This window comes from Cimex lectularius, unplaced genomic scaffold, assembly GCF_000648675.2.
Source record: "Cimex lectularius strain Harlan isolate CLEC.00 unplaced genomic scaffold, Clec_2.1 scaffold421, whole genome shotgun sequence".
NCBI classification, from domain to species: Eukaryota; Metazoa; Arthropoda; class Insecta; order Hemiptera; family Cimicidae; genus Cimex; species Cimex lectularius.
Window position 1 is genome coordinate 28822 of NW_019392969.1, and position 17953 is coordinate 46774.

The window sequence follows — 17953 nt, forward strand, 5'->3', positions numbered from 1 at the left end:
AAAACATGCAATTTAAAACTGAAAATATGCAAAAACTAACATGAGAAAAATAAGGAAACCTCAAATTAAAGCACATAATTGTATCGAAAAGAGAAACAGTGGCAAGAGGAACATCACATTGCGCCTATTAAAACACAAAAACGCATTTTAAAAAAGTTAAATTTAAAAAATCCGTCGTCTCATCCATCGAGACCCAGATCGGTCCATTTTCGATTAAGTCTCTGATTTTATGGAGTGTTTCATTGTATATAAGTTCCAGGTGAGCATTCCTGAGGGTACTTTCGTGGGAAATGGTTTTCCCTGTGTATTTCTCAAAAAAAAACTTGAATTCAGAGTGGCTTAGTTTATGGATGGGTATGTCAGCTCTAACTAAAGCACGACATAAATCAGTATCGAAACCGGACTTTCCAGACCCAGCACTTGTGACATCTTGTGTCACAAAAGTTTGTTGAAACTTAGACTTCCTACCTTTGTTTTTCCTTCTGTTTTGCTGTCTTGTGATGTGTTACCGAAAAACGTGTAGTTATTGATACAGGTTTATCACAAAACGTCTCCATCTCCCTTAAAAGTCTCACTGAAAACTCACGCACATACTTTTGAACAAGATCTTTCGCCATTGCAGTGACTTTCGGCATTTTAGGAGTAGTCAGTCACATAGAAATAATCCTTTTTTTAAAAATATAGTTCCTACTCACAGTAGGTTGTTTTCCAACGATCCGTATTTCGAGCCCTTAGCTCATCATCAGGTTGAAGGATTTCTACCACCACGTCTCTTGACATGAATTGCAAAAGTGAAATTTATTTGGTAAATTAATTAATTTCTTACAGTATTTACCATTATAATATTTACTTGTGGTATAATTCCCGCTTTTCACACGTTCAAATTGAGCGCCATTAAGAAACCAGCTTCTGTTTGGAACGTCGCGTTGGCGGGGGTATCGGCGGGTTCACTTTTGCAATTCATGTCGAGAGGCGTGGTTGTAGATATCCTTCAACCTGATGATGAGCTAAGGGCTCGAAATACGGATCGATGGAAAACAACTTACTGTGAGAGGGAACTATCTTTTTTAAAAAAGGATTGAACACCACACTCACTCCATCATTCATCATTTCTACACACTGGGTAAAGCTAAGAAATATGATGGTAGGAAAAGAAGAGAACTGAGGTCATAATATTTCCATGAATCCCATTAAACTATTCTAAGGGAACAATTACATTTACTTAATTTCACTAATTTCGTGGTCCGCTTGACCAATTAATATATTACAATTAATTAAGGTTTTTGGTTGAGATAAACAAGTCAATGGCACGAGTGGGATTCGAACCCACGATCTTCGGCTAGACACGCCCCTGCTCTACTACTTGAGCTATCGTGACCTCGATCCACTCGGACACCGACTTCCCATCTCAACCACACCTTTTGAATTTCCCTCCTTTTTGCCATTTTTCAAATGTCGTGTAATCTATTTGATTCTCGGCGACAAATGAAATGGCCACGGAGAGCTTTAGTGAAGTATACGTCATTTTAATTCACTAATTTCGTGGTCCGCTTGACCAATTAATTGTAATATATTAATATATTCCCATTGAGGAATAGTGTTTTGTACCACTGTAAATGTAAATTACAATTAATTAAGGTTTTTAGTTGAGGTAAAAAATCTCAACTAAAAACCTTAATTATTTGTAATTTACATTTACAGTGGTACAAAACACTATTCCTTTCTCCATTTTTTCCAAGAGAAGGAAAGGCGACCGAAAGCTCGCGGAAAGTAGTGGAGCAGCAACTGAAGCTATTTTTCGGAGAATTTGTTTTGCCTGTTCAGAAACATTAAAATTTGACATGCCATATACCAATATGCCGGATATGCATTCATGGCAATATATGCACAAATATGCAAAATAAATATAGCTTAAATTGATTCCAATTGCTTCAAAACATATACAGATGGTTAAAAATGGTTGTTTCAGTTAACCAGGAAAAATAAGCAAATGCATATATTTCGCAGCCCTAGTTATGATATAATTACATAAGATCCTCCTATCTACTGGCGAACAGTAGCTAAATTACATAAATTTAGATTTAATGAAACATCAATATTTTGATAGTAAATACAGAATAAGTAAAGGAACTTTTATGCATCAGTTTAACTACATATCTTTAATCTTTAAATCGTTAATTGTTTAAACGAGAGAAGAAGTAAATGGCGTTCCTTCCCGGCATTCGGTGTTATTGTTTTCGTGAAAGGATTTTCTAAAATTTGTAGTGCGTATAAGAGAATAAAGTGCCGTCCCTAAGTGGTTTGCCAAGTGCAGAAGGGGGAAATACGACTTAAGAGATGGAGTGTGGAGGGCCCTCTCCACTCTCGATTATGACCACATCCGAGCTTCGTTTGAAAACATTCGTACTGTACTAACAAGCAGAGGCGCTCCGTCGAAAGGTCTCAAGACATTTGAAATTTGAACCCTTTTAGATCCGGTCGCCTGCGGAAATTCTGTTAGATGCTTTCTTATACGTTTTATCGTCGATTCCCGCGAGAAAAGCCTCGTCGAACGATAAACGGAAATGGCGATGAGCTACTCTTAAGAACTGTTACGCACTTCTCTACTTAAATTCCACCGAATGGTGCACAGAAAACGAAAATTACAGGTGATTGAGGAAATGAGCCTAGAATCGATCGGAATCATTATTGGTGATCTTTGATCAGGAACAATCTTCCTATTGGTCGGTTCCATTTGTTTCTAATTATTAATTTTGAACGAACAGAAATTGTTTTACGCTTTTCAATCCAGTTTGCAGTTAAGTATCTCCAAATGGAATTTGTTTCCAGGTTGACTTGCACGTCAGTGACTACATTATTGAATTTTTTTTTATTGGGCGATGTGGACTGGAAGGACACAGCTGATCGACCATCCAAATGAGTTCATCCATTAACACACGAACAAATTTTTTTTGGCCGTTATAAAAACTGCTCAGGTCGAACTTGATGGGTGTTGTACCGTTTCAAATCGACACAATTGACTATTGAAAATTGGCCTTTGATAAAACACACGTGGAAAGAACAACGATTCAGCTGCAAATAATCGATTTTTTTAAACAAATTAAGTTTGCCGTGCTTACTTCTCCCCAAAAAGTGTAAGAATAAAGGAAAAACATAAAAGAGTGTAAAAGTCTGGTCACATTCACTGCCAGAGTACTCGATATTCCTCAAGGCGGGGTCGAACCCACTCTATTCTCGCTAATAACTTCTTTTACTCTCCAGACCAGACGCCACGATCTCTCCCCACCAGACGCCACGAACTCTCCCCAGAGAACTCGATATTCCGAGGGGATGTAGTGTAATTGCAAATTTTAAAAAAAACGTTAGCGTAGATAAAAGAACAATTCTGTTTTGTTTTTAACGGATTGTCTAAGTTTTAGCTTTTTTAAATTCATGGAAATGGGCGGGAACATGTATTTTAGGAACAAGCAAATAATAATTAATATGTATTAAGTAGAAAATAATGTACAATCGTATACAACAGAGTAATAATTCTTATGTTATTTTATGATTAGCATTTCATCATCCCTAACCATTTCATTATATTATTATTTTTCTATCTGCTGTTCTGAATATCAAAGTAAACGGTATTACTCCTTTGTCTGAATCAGTGCTGATTCCAGACTTAAATGTCAAAAGTTTAATTTATGAAATTCTCTTTGTTGTAGCACTGTGCGAGTTCACACTTGGAAATAATCCTACCGAGGCTGCCAAAACACTTTTGTGCAGGTTTAACGGACAAAAGACCTTTCATTAGTAGGCAGTTTTCGTTTTGCAACCGCTAATCTGTTCTGAAACTTAGTTCCGTCGTGTTGACGGAATTTAAATGTGTATAGTGCGGACCTCCGAGGACATTGGCGGTAGCCATAATTCGAAGAGATTCAAGACAAAAAAAGCGCGAGCAAAGTCGAAGAATAAAATAAATAATATAAAAAAACCTTATATTTAATGGTCTGATTGACCAAATTACTTCTTTCAATTAATTCTCTTCACTCGGACACCAACTCCCCATCTCAACCTACAACCTTTCGAATTTTCCCTCCTGTCACGATAGCTCGGGTGGTTGGAGCGGCGGCGTATTGAGCCGAGGGTCGTGGGTTCGAGACCCGCTCGTGACACTGACTTTTTCGTTTCAACCAAAACCTTACATAGAAAGATTAATTAATTGAAAAAAATATAAAAAAACGTAATAAAATTTAATTCTTTGATAGAAATAATTGTTGAGAGCTATTTGTGTTGTCAATTGAACAACGCTGAAAATTAATTAAATGTACAAAGCTCAACCGTTCTTTACCATTCCGTTTACCCAAGTATTGTGATTTTGACGTTTTGTTTCCACCAAATTTTGAAAATAGCAATTTCGAAGGCGAATAATATTCTTAATCACCTTACTGACTTACACAATAGAATTTGACATTTCAGCTAACAATGTATTTTAATTAATTGATATTTTTTTAAACATCACCCTGTTGTTAATATTAAATGTACAAACAAGAGAAATGGCAAGTTTAGTTAAGCCACGCTGCTGAAAACTCGGCCGAAAAAGGAGAACCGGGGAAGATAAACAGAAGAAAGATTTAGCGAATGAATGCCATGAATAATTATCCGCGATAGCTGTCAACAAAAAAGCTATCCATCACATTCTGATTACTCTATTGAAAAGAGAACGGCTAAAGATGATATAAACGAGAGACCATTAAAACTTCCTCAATATCATCAAGTCCACAACAAACGAGTATTACAATGCAAATGGATCATAACAGTTTGCAAAATTATTTTCCACTGGCTACCATTTTCGCTTATGAAAAAAGGGCAGAGCGTTTTATCATCTTAGAAAAATTATGATTATGATATTTTAAATTATGAATTTACACGTAGTTTTTCACAAACCAACTTGATGACTTGACTTGATCATCTAGTAATAACAATTTTCTCATATTAAAGATGAAATCTTTCATAGTAAAAAAAAAAGAATATTTTAGTACTGGACTACCAGGATCAGATTACCCCGATTACTGCTCTCTGACCGTGGGACAATCGCAGGGCAGTGTGCCCAAATCAATCCTCTCTATCCTTTATTTTATTTTTTTATTTATTTATTTACAGTCCAAGCAGGTCTGGTACCCAAGCGTAGGTCAGTCAAGCCTTTTATTGCAGGTGTTCCCACTTCACCTATGTCCCAATGACCTCCTTTCTGAGGAGTAGCCAGTGAAGTTTAATTAGTGAAGTGAGAGAACAATATTGATTATTTGCTTTCCTCTGATACTGATAATGGATATCAGGAAGTGGGGGTTTGTGCCCCCAGGCACTGCAGCCTTCTGGCTTTTGTACCTTCACAGTTCCCTAGTTCAGCGCAATGATTCAAACCCCAGCGCAATCAGAAGTGTTAGGTCGTAGACTGTCACTGCTGCGATTTCATTCTCTGGGTGTTCTTTTTTACTTCCAACAGTGTAAATAGTTGTAAATATATCGATGTATCATCAAATTACATATTGTAACCAAAAATCATAGATTATAATAAAATATTTAAATTTAACAAAAAAGAATCGGTAAATAGTATATACTAAAATGTAATATTCTAGAAACGTTTAAGGAAATAAATTATTCCACTTATATAACAATTCTGTTAAAATATGTAATAGATTAATTACAACAATTTAAAATTAAAATATAATAAATTTTTGTATTTTGAAGAATATCATATAAAATTTAACTTTTATTACCCCTGCATCTATGTTTTTCTAAAATCTGATAGTATCTATGCTACTATAATTTCTTTTAAATAATGAACTATGTATGTGCAACTAGGCATGTTTCACATTTACAATGCTGCAAACAAATACATATCGTAAATTTAACTTAAATGTATTAATAATCTATGTCTAATATAATCCATACCTGCAGTTAATAGGTCTTGCCTTCACCACTACATGCATTTGTTGAGGTGCAAAAATAACAAATAATTTGATTCCTCAATTTTGTGTAATCGAAGTGTTGTAAATTTGATTAATCTTATTTCAAATTGCCTGAGAAAAAACACTTTATTATAGAAAATCACTGAATCTGGGATGATGCATAAACCTAAAGAAAGTAAGCTGAATTGTGTTTTATTGAAAAGCAAATGAAACCTGATTACATTGGACTTACTTCCTCTGGATAAAAAAATTATTCTCTACATTTACAAGCTTTAAAACCTGCAATAAATTAATTTATTTCAATGTTATTGAAATATAATGTAATCAGAATAAGATATTTTAAGAATGTTATTGTAGTATTTAATTATTAATAGGTTCTGAAATCAAATCAATATTGTAAAACATAGTTTTAATTCATGTGTATTCTCTTTTGTTCCAGAATTAACTTAAGTTTGTAATAGGTATACATTAAATGTGGAGTAGGCCGGACAGTTTTGAAATAAAGAAATTGAAAAATTAGTTCATTTTTATTTATAATATACAATTATATACATAGAAAATCATTATCCACACAACTTTACATCGAAGCAACAGAAAAGCCAAACCATTAAATAATATTGATGAATTCGAAAAGTGAATGAAAAACAAAAGTACAAAAGTATATCAACAATTATCGTACAGGCACTTGTCTCATCGTTTTACAAATGTATTGCACAATGATACTTGTTTAAATCAAACCGAAAATGAAAATGTTTAAAAATGATATTGCAGTAAAGCTACAATAACAAAAAACTTCAAAACCTTTTGCATACAATAAAAAAAGTGAGAGAAAATCTCTTAGGCCAATCTACATGACTGCTAAAAACGCAGCGTTTGGAACACCTGCCTCTTGTTTTTAATAGTTTCTATACCCCCTAACCACCCCTACAAGTACATGTAAGAATAGTATGTTTCAGTGTAGTCAGTTTCAAAACTAACCTCCTTCAGGTAGGTACAGGGATTTTATTGTTGAAACAACAAGTAAGAAAAAATTTCTGGATTTCTGTCCAACATTTCACCTTCACTTCTCTATTTGAATATTCCTTCGGACTAATTGCACAAATATGTGGACATAACTCTACCTTGTAAGTTAATTTTTCAGTGTTGAACATCACCACATATATAAATACACCCATAAACATATTGTCCTCAACATCTATCAACTTTTTCCCCATGTTCCTTGTCCCAACGTACCAATCATATCCCAAGCCTTCAAACTCTTCCAAAACTTTAGCCTTAGAATTGCAAGAGCAAGACTGGAATTTGCTATAACGAAAAGTATGTTCCTTTTCCTCGCTGACTTGTTTCATATCCATGGCATCTGAATTTTTGAGAACGACGTGAATCAACTCCTTTTCTTCCCTTTTCTTTTTCCTTCTCCTTTTTCCTTTTTTCTCTTTCTGCTTTTCTTTCATAATTTGGTTTCATCATTCGATCATAAATACAACAATTAATTCTAAAGAATATGTCATTGTCATTATTGTTTTGCATATTTTATTATGTTTTATTATTATTATTGCTCTCATTATTATTTACTATGTTTATAAAACTAAATTTATTTCTAAAATATGTGCATGTAAGAGAGCGTAAAACCCAATTTGTACCTTTAAAATAAATAAATAAAATAATACACATATAAATCAAGAAATAGAAGACTAACATTGTGTTTTAATCACCGAGATGAACGTCCATGTAGATTGAATAACATTCCGAGTGTTAGAAGCACTAACGCTGATCAAACACCGACATTTTACACTTTAGGAACTCTCGTCTAGACTGGATCCGTGTTTTTCTATACAAATGCATTGAAAAGTGCTGTTTGCATTAACACGATTTTGGGGAGCGTCCAAACGCCACATTTTGTGCACTCCTGCAGAATAGGCTTAACTTAGATGTGTTATTTTTGTAAAAGGGGATTAAGATTTACTATTCAAAGTTAATCTGGTTGAACTTAACTAAATAATCACATCCAAACATTCATTCTTTGGTTTAAAATAAATTGGTTTCAAAAAATCTCATGAAATTGCCTAAATATTCAGTACAGTATTTTATTGTTTTATTTATTATTTTTTAAATACTTGGCATAATTTTTGTGCCCTTCTATACATGCATATTTAATGAAGTATTCAGATTTTTTAACATATCATTTATTTAACATAATATTCACATGAAATAGTGTCATCTCCATAATTTCTTTTTTTGTTAATTTTTTGAATACATTATCAATTATGAGAGTTTGTTGTTTAAATGTGTAAAATAATTGGTATAAGGACAAATCTAAAATTCAAAAATAGTTATCACAACTAAAATTGTCACATTACCCCTTTTTTTACATTCAGTATAATCATAAACATTTCATAAAATTAACAAACAAAATTTTTAAATCAGCAGTGAAATTTAGCAAGTCTTCTTTCATTCATTTTCTTTTTCTTTCTGCCAAATAAGGCTAAAGGATGAAGTTGGTATGTTAATGATCCTTCTTTGCTTCAGTAGTGCGATACCTCAAAATGAAAATTTGTTAAATTTAATATATTAAAGATCCTACTCTTAAAACTAACACTATTTTCTTTATTGATTGCTTGCATATTATCTTGATGTTTCTTTCATTTATATTTTTTTTTTTATAAGAGATAAACACTATTCACGTTATTGCTTACTATAATCAAATTAAATGCATGTTGAAGTAACAAAAACCTTTGAAGTACAATTCCATAACAAACCTGTAGCTTATAATAAACAAAAATATTAATAAACAAATTACATTTTAATACTCAATGGTATCAATCATAAATTTTACTAATTAAGGTGTATAAGGTGGAGGTGGAGGGAGGTTCCTCATTCCGACAGAGAAAGTTTCTAGACCTTCAAAGTCATCGACAAGCCTCTGTCTCGATGGTCCTTCAGGCGGAGGTGGCGGATCTTGTAAGAGATTGCAAGCTGTGGCCAACAGCGAGATGGCACCTTTATAACATAGAGCAATTTACTTACAAGTAACTTTTAATTTTATTAGGTACAAACCTGCTACTGTAACAGTGTAGCAACCATTCTCATATGTTACCATCCCAATATTTGTCGGGTACATGGTTCTCATTGAATAATCTAAAGATCTTGTAACTAAATAACATACTCCCACTATTGTCACAACAGTCAAAACTGCAATAAATGAATTTTGCTAAAGTAATTGGAAAAAATATATATTTATAAATGTTTACCTGACCAAATAGAAGGCAAAGCATTTCTTCTTATAAAACGGAGAGACATTTTTGATGGGCCAATCACGTCCAGTGCGAAACCGACCATGGAGTGAAATATACAAAGAATGCAGAGCATTATTAAAACCCTCATGAGATTTAAAACTTCAGGTGTAACACAGTCAAAAACTATTAATTTAAAAAAAATTTACTATCAGATATAAATCTTCATACTTTTGATTTAGTTATTTTAATACCTTCATTTCCTGTATGGTACTGCAGATAGACAGGAACGATCTGCGTAACGTCTCCATTCTTCGCGAATGGTTGTGAATGGGCAGTCTCAAAATAGCCAAGGCGCATGAATTGGTACAGGCTGAGTGTATGCGTGCAGCTGCTGCCCCAAATTTTGAACCAGTTCATTTTAAACAGGGCTGTTGACGTGAGTATGACAGAAAAGAGGTGGAATATCGCTGCCACATGGTTCCTCTCATTATCATGTGGATATGCCCAGCGGTACCTAGGAGGATCTTCGGGGCTGTACATAACCAACAGGGGAAGCTAACCAAAACCTATAAGAATTAAAATGATCTAATTACCAAAGTACCAATATGAGCCATTAAACCATTGTTAGAAATAATTGAAGAAATTGTATTTTAGTTTTCAGTGTTAAAGAAGTATCACTCATGAACACTGGGTCAAGTTATGACCCGGAAGAAAAAAGCAAATTCAGTTATTACCTCAAAGCTTTCGACCTATTTTAAGGTCATCATCAGGGTAAAACAATCATAAATCTATCCACAGATTGACATATTTAAGTTTGTACAGACGATCTCAAATTTCCTTGAAGACCGACTCAGTACTAACATTGCCAAGGCATTTTCTTAAAGACCATACCTTGATCCAAAGTGTTCATGAGTGGAAATTGTGTTTTACTCCAGCAATTATCCTTTACATAAGAAGCTATTAGTTTACATGTTTCCAAAAATGTAACGAGGTTGGTGTCTATTTTATCAATTTTACTATTTAACTGTATTTTATTAAAAGTGGTATTAATAAAATTGTTCTTAATAAGTAACTGTAATTTTGGAAATGTAAACTGAAGAGAAGAGGCTGGTGTCCCCAAATCAAATGGCATGTTGAACGGTAGTATGCCCTGAAAAAACACCTTAAAAGATCTTCAAATAAGTCAAAAACCAGGAAGGACGAGGAGAATAAATTATCCTTTAATCCTAGAATTATCATTTTCCTTAAACAAATAAAATAAATATTATTGATGACCGATATATGTATTCAGTAGTCATATGACATAATTGACTATATTAATTATTTTAATTAATAATACTTTTAATTCAAGATTGAGATGAAAAAGAATAATAATTTGGAAATATGGCAAAAAGAGGGAAAATTCGGGATGAGGAATTGGCGTTCTAGTGGATTGATGACACAATAGCTCAAGTGGTTAAAGCATCGTTGAGCCGGAGGTCGTAGGTTCGAATCCCACTCATGACACTAACTTCAATTAATAAAAATTTGTAGTTACAATGAATTAGTTTACAATTTTGAATTTTTAGTCAAGAAAAAATTAGAAATGTATTTAATCATTAATGTTTGAACTATAAAATAAAATAAGCAGAATTAACCTACTCCAATATTGTTGACCTCAGTATAATCATATCAGCTCACTGAGTAAACTCCAGGGCTATTGACAAACGGGTCGTTTCAACTTACACTCATTCTCACATCTACATTCAAATAAATTCATTCTTATATTCAAGCATTCATTCCAGTAGTGCAATTGAGTACTCAACATCACTATATATACAAAGAATATAACTTTTTGAGTGGTCTTTATATTCCATCATCTATCTTCTTTACACTAAAAATATGTTATAATTAATTAAGGTTTTTAGTTGAGATAAAAAAGCATATGGCATGAGCCAGATTCGAACCCACGATCTTCGGCTTGATACGCCGCTGCTCTACCACTTGAGCTATCGTGACCTCGATCCACTCGGACATCAACTTCCCATCTCAACCGCACCTTTTGAATTTTCCCTCCTTTTTGCCATTTTTCAAATGTCATGTAATCGGACCACGAAATTAGTGAATTTAATGATTGAAAATGAAGTATACTTCACTAAAGCTCTCCGTGGCCATTTCATTTGTCGTCGAGAATCCAATCTGATTACACGACATTTGAAAAATGGCAAAAAGGAGGGAAAATTCAAAAGGTGCGGTTGAGATGGGAAGTCGGCGTCCGAGTGGATCGAGGTCACGATAGCTCAAGTGGTAGAGCAGCGGCGTATCAAGCCGAAGATCGTGGGTTCAAATCTCGCTCGTGCCATTGACTTTTTTATCTCAACTAAAAACCTTAATTAATTATAACATATTAATTGGTCGAGAAATTAGTGAACTAAAAATATGTTCAATCACTCCACAAACAAAAGCTGCAAGCTACTATACATTTAAGAAAGGTCTATGTTTACACACAAAAAAAATCAGACCAGCAGAGAGAACCAGTTGTGTGTGCTTAAGAATAATTAATAAGCCTACTTGCCCTGAATAGTGAGCCAACATTATTTCAGGGGGCTTCCATTGACATTTCATGGAAGCATAGATCCAAAAGTAAAATGTATATGTTCAATAATGTATGGACTGTTATGAGGTGATCCATCTTAGAGGGTACTCAGTAGTTTCTCTCTGATCTTGTCTAACAACATTTACCATATGCTTTTTATCATATCTGAAATATAAATTGCAGAGTCAAGCCCGGATGAGAAAGGTTTCCCATCATCCTTGCCATTTCCTTCCAGACTATGCTTGGGAAACCAGTGTTACAACATGTTCGGCATAAAACTTGAACAAAATTATCTCTATTTCAAGATTGCCGAGCTAGTTCCACAACTCGCTACTGGATGATTTAATCTTTCATGGTGGGCAGTTTGTCCAATTCTGAAGCTAATTTTCATTATCAACGCTTGACTCACTGTCACTCATAGGTTGTATTGAACTTGATTAGTGTTACTTATCTGTTATAATTGTAGCTTATCAACTTTGTGCCAAAATAATGTGTCATTATTTATCAACATGAGATTCTTTGTTTTAATCTAGTGAAGGGAGAAGTCATCAGTTTCCCGAATTATCATGTACAGAAGATTGGAATTCTAGAGGAAATGGAAAGATTAATAATTACTCAAACTACAATAATTTAAATTTAATACAAAAAGTAATTTGAAAGATTTTTTTTTTCAGAGGAAAAATCGTTTTACTGCTGGTATTTAGTAAAATTATGAAGCAAGCAAAGAGCAATTGAGCTTAGATATGATGAAGAGTACTTTGATAGTGGCGAATAAGAAAAACATTGGATACGTTTAAATAAAAATTAAAAATAGTATTTTATATCCAAATATGTGTAAAATAGGGCATCGGTGGCCACAACAGTTTAAGCGTTGACACAGCACTCATTGTGGTAAGGTAAAGGTCCCGGGTTCGAATACATGGCCTCTGGATTCAAACCTGACATACTTACAAACGGGCTTTTTTTTTTTTCCAAAAAACACCAGCACCCTGAGGGTTTATATGACCTCTGCTGTTGTGAACCCTCATTAAAAATATAAAAAAATAAAATAAATAAATATAAAAAAAATTTTAAAAAAACCGCTCTTGCCATTGACTTTTTTTATCTCGACCTTAATTAATTGTAATATATTAATTGGTCAAGCAGACCACGAAATTAGTGAATTTAATAAAGCTCTCCGTGGCCATTTCATTTGTCGCCGATAATCCAATCCGATTACACGACATTTGAAAAATGGCAAAAAGGAGGGAAAATTCAAAAGGTGCGGTTGAGATAGGAAGATAATGTCCGAACGGATCGAGGTCACGATAGCTCAAGTGGTAGAGCAGTGGCGTATCTAGCCGAAGATCGTGGGTTCGAATCCCGCTAGTGCCATTGACTTTTTTATCTTGGACTAAAAACCTTAATTAATTGTAATTAGTTGTAAACGTTAAATATGAAATTACCATAGCAAAACCCATCATAAAGATTAAAATATAAGTGAGAGTGATATATATATGAGTGAGTGAGAGAGTGATGGGTAGGGTTTTAAGAACTGATTGCATTGGGGGCTGAAATAAACTAGCTGTTGACAGCCCCTGACCGAGAACGAGGTCTGATCCCGGATGATTCTGGTGACCAGGCGGTCATTTATTGTAAATTACAAAAGCTGGAAAGCCGGTGGACCGCAAGAAGTGATAAGCTTTACAGACATGCATGTGAATATATGCATGGCAGATTTGATCTTATATAAATCAGTAATAAGTAACAATTAGAACTAAAAGATAAATATAAAATTAATGGATTTACTCTTTATGGAAGAATGTTTACAATTAACATATTTGCATATCAGAGGAAGTCTATAAAGCAGGGTTTCCCAAATTTTTTAGCCAGCGTACTACTTTCACAGAACAAAATCCAGAGTAGACCTCCTCGCACTCACATTTAAAATTACATACTTATAGATAGTATATAGTTAAAAGTTTCATAAATTACCCAGTTCATTCCTAATCACATGATGGTATATTACTATGAAAACAAACATTAGATTAACCTTTTTAACTTTATTCACAAAATCCAGAACACAAAAAGCTAATTGGGCAGAATGGATTCAATAGGTAACTCTAGCTAATTTCAAAAGGAATATTTTGAATATTATTGGGTTGTCCGGAAAATAATGCAGGATTTTGGTATTAAACAAAAAAAAAGAAACTAGTTACTTTAAAGCAATGTTCTTTAATCAAAATAATTTCCNTGAGTAATCCTGTAAACGTAAACAGAATATTTTATATAGATTTTTTTTAATGAAAACTTAAAATCCTGCATTATTTTCCGGACAACCCAATAATTATTAATGAATTAATGAGAAAAGAGTGAGGTTGTTTTAGCTTAAACAATTAGGATATGATGGGTTTAATTTTCGATATCTGGAGACGTAGGTCAAGTTCAGTATCTAGACAGCTTTGGCATTTAGTTTTAGTGGCTGTATAGATAGAAAATCCAGATTTGATAGGTAAGTTGTGACAAATGGAAATGAACACATTTTGCTTTTTAAACGAGCAGCTGAAATTTTTTTCCAGAGTCAAAAATGGGGGTAACTATCAGTCTCAAAAATAGATTTCACAATGAAGTCTAAAGTAGTCTATCATTCTTATTCTGATAGACCAGTTGGGTTTGTCGGAACTGAAAATGGTGAGACCAAGCACCCATTCATGGACTTGTAGCATTGTATCTCTAGTTGCTTGGAAGTACATATTGCTCAAAGGATATTTCCAAACTTCAAAGGTGTTTAACATATTTCAAAAATGAACATGCCGTTCGCAAGCTCTCAACAGATTCAACCCAAAACTGGATTTTCCTTTTGAAGGCGTGAACTTTGTCATTAGTAACGAAAGATTTGGTATTTTTCCCTTGCAAAGAAAGACTCATCTTATTCATTTTAATGAAAATATCTCATAAATACGACAGTATTCATTTCTCATCATTGAAAACGTTGGCCAATTTGAAATTACGGTCCATCTTAACAGAGATAAAACTTCAGAATGTAATTCCTATAATCGTGAAAGTATTTCACACAAGACAGCCGCCTAACTTTTATAGTGAAGAAAGAATGATGAAGGCTATTTCATGGTATTATGAAAAGTCTTGACTGCAATGGCCGCGACTTGAGGGATTCTGACTGGAATAATAGAAAATACTATAATAATAATTCTCTACAAGCCTGGCAAACCCAACTTCTAATAAACAACAAATCAGGACATCTCTGAGTATATGCCAGTGTGTATCCTTATGTCCGAGTTCATTGCATGTCTTCACAATAAATGCCCCTTGATTTATGAATGAACCAATGAACCTCTCAGAACAGTAGGACATAAAGGATACTTGCATAAAATACTGAAAAACACTTGGAAGCATAAACTTTATCAACATATCAACTAGAGATGGTGGGCATAATCCATAGTTGAATAAAGATCATAAATGAATCAAGAATTTTTTTTTTTTTTCAATTTCCTCCTGTGCTCTGTGAGTTGACGGACCTGTAATTTCATCGTTACCAATCATTTTGGCCTGTCTATCCTTGCTGGGTTAGTCTGTCAGTTAGGTGTCAATCAAATTACAAGAATAGTTAAAAACTACACCTCCTTGTTGAATTATAAATACATTTTAGACATATAAGTTATGAGATAATTTCGGTTTAGTTTGAGAGTATACTTCTCATTTCATTGTTTAAAAAATTCAAATGAATTGAAAAAAATCATTTGTAATGCCTATGTTGGAAATACACTCATGGACAAAATTAACGCACCGCCCTTAAATTTTAATATAATTGTCTCTATTCATATTTTGCATACCAAAAATAGGTTTGCTTTGAAAGAAAAATAAGGCATTTAAAAAGAAAATGTTTATTACCTAATTCTAAAAAATCAATTATTGAGTAAAATATTCAAAAACCGAAAATTCAAATAAAAATGGTTTAAAAAAAAAACTTTTTAGACACCTTTAATAGTATCTCCACCTATGGCATGAATCACATCCGTTAAACACTGTTGCATTCCTTGGAAAAGATCTGGTGAAATCCGCAGGAAGTCTTCCCTATTCATCAAGAAAAGCCGTTTCCAACTCTTCTAGGGTGTTAGGGCTGTCTTGTACTCATCGCTTAAGTTCATCACAAATGTGTTTGATTGGATTCAAATCTGGACTTCGAGCTGGCCACACCAAGCACGCAATTCCAACCTCATTCAGGTAGTCATCCACAAAACTGCTCTTGGGGCCAGGCATTCCTGCAAAGCAAGAATCTCTCACTGTTGTACAAGGCAAATGGCGCTACTAGTTTTTCGAGTGTCTTGAAGGTACTTCTTTGAAGTTAGGCATCTTCCTCGTACCACAACCAATTCGGTGCGGGCGTCCAAGGAAATGCCTCCCAGAACATCAATAACCCACCATAGAATGCCACCGAAGTGCTTCCAGTCCAAGAAATTACGCCCGACTTAAGATTTAAGGCTGACTCACCTCATCTGTAAAGATTACTCATCCTCGATCTTCCAATATCCAATTCACATGTTCCCGTGTGAATTGGAACATAGCCATTTTCCGAGCTGCGGTAAGAGGTCCTGTAGTCGAGTACCAGGCCCTGATGTTATTTTCTTTGAACCTTCTGCAAAAACCCTGGAGGAAATCTAAATATTTCAGACTTGTCAGGTCAGATTTCTTATCTCATTTCTCTGTAATGCTGCAGACTGGTACAGCCTGATCTATTTCTTGCCAATCTATTGCCTCTCTCGTCTATAGACCTAGGTCGACCTGGCCTTCTAGTGTGAAGTTTGTTTCACGCCAAAAAACCCTTCCTAGCAGTGTTTTACACTCCTGGCGACTTCTCGCTGGCTGTATTTTTCCTCTAATAATTTTAAGGCTCTGACATTTTCTTACTTCAAATGTCTGACTGGAGCCATTGAAAAAGGTTTAAGAATAAGAATAATACCAAATGAAAAGAATGAAGGAAAAATATTAACTGAAAGGTGTAGCAGAATGGAAGGGTATAATGATACTTTTTGTGCAAATGGGGATTAAACAGTACAACAAAAATCGAGTAATATTTACTGTTTATTTTGATTACGATAGTTCTTAATTACCTGTTAACTTATGTAGAAAGATAATGGATTTAATTTAACTAAATAAATTGAGTGATGCGTTAAATTTGACCATAAGTGTAGTTTAATAATTAAGATTCTTAGTAAACTTTGAGTAAATTACTATTATCTTTATTGTTGGGTGATCATAAATAAAAGAAAAATAGAGACTGTGTATCGTCTGAGAGCAGACCTTGAAATTGATAAACTGCTTGACAGTTTGTTTTTTTAATTATTATTATAGTTGAAGACCCATACTCAACATAGCAGAAAGTTAATTAATTTTATTGTTATTTCGCCTTGGATTGCATTGAATCCTCAGATGAGCAGAACTCAGTCATTATCCCTGGTATTTCTGTGCCCCTTTCAAATGCAGTACTCACGTTTAAAATGGCAGGGCCCGTTGAAAATGAAACATTTATCGAAGAGGCGAAAGTCGCCCTCTCAGCTAGAAAGAGCGATTATCGATGACATCTGACAGAAAAGAAACAAGGGCCAGCAAGGCAGGTGGAACACAAAAGGACAGAACATTGAAGCTGAGAGAACTGAGAAGCAGCTGGTTTCAATCAATTTAATCGAGACGACAGTGGTGCACCTTTAGACAAAACCAGCCTCTTTTTCCCTCTGAAATTGAAAAAAAAAATCTATACAAATTTTATAAAGAAAGTTAGTTTACATATAAAAAAAATCATAAATCTACTCTTCTGATTTTGATGAATTTTTTTTAACACAATTACCTATGATCAAAGGAAGTACATAGAAACATTTTTGTCATGTTTTATTTTCATATATTTTCTTCAAGTTGTTAAAAAAATTAACTTAGTACTTTTAAGCAGTTAAAAATTGATCAAATGATAGGTTTTGGTTTCTATTTATCTATATTATCCACCCTACACCCAATTTTTTACCAAAATTTCCATTTTTTAGACATACTTTCTTATGATCGTAGGAAGCAAATAGAAACAATTTGCCACATTATATTTTAATACTTTCAACTTGTTAAAAAATGATTATTCAGAAATCGTGAGATGCCGTCTAGTGTGACGTAGGTTTCAGAAAAACATTTTCTTTATCGTGCTACGT

General features: G+C 33.9%; 1 protein-coding gene across 1 annotated transcript; it reads right to left on the bottom strand.

The window, feature by feature from the left end:
• Positions 1 to 7500: 7500 nt before the first annotated feature.
• On the bottom strand, positions 7501 to 17447 carry LOC106661877 (transmembrane protein 127-like). The gene is made up of 5 exons (XM_014385604.2): positions 17254 to 17447; positions 9442 to 9756; positions 9206 to 9373; positions 9012 to 9146; positions 7501 to 8954 (listed from the first exon to the last, which is right to left on the bottom strand). The coding sequence occupies exons 2-5, from the start codon at positions 9728 to 9730 to the stop codon at positions 8794 to 8796; spliced, it is 753 nt and encodes a 250-aa protein (XP_014241090.1). The 5' UTR covers positions 9731 to 9756; positions 17254 to 17447; the 3' UTR covers positions 7501 to 8793.
• Positions 17448 to 17953: the final 506 nt, after the last annotated feature.

Excerpts from the sequence above, each read along its gene's own strand:
- LOC106661877 (XM_014385604.2), bottom strand. The coding sequence starts at position 9,730 with ATGTACAGCCCCGAAGATCCTCCTAGGTACCGCTGGGCATATCCACAT. Across the intron at positions 9,374-9,441 it reads GTACCATACAGGAAATGAAG|TTTTTGACTGTGTTACACCT; the intron begins GTATTAAAATAA and ends TTAAATTAATAG. Across the intron at positions 8,955-9,011 it reads CTACACTGTTACAGTAGCAG|GTGCCATCTCGCTGTTGGCC; the intron begins GTTTGTACCTAA and ends TATGTTATAAAG.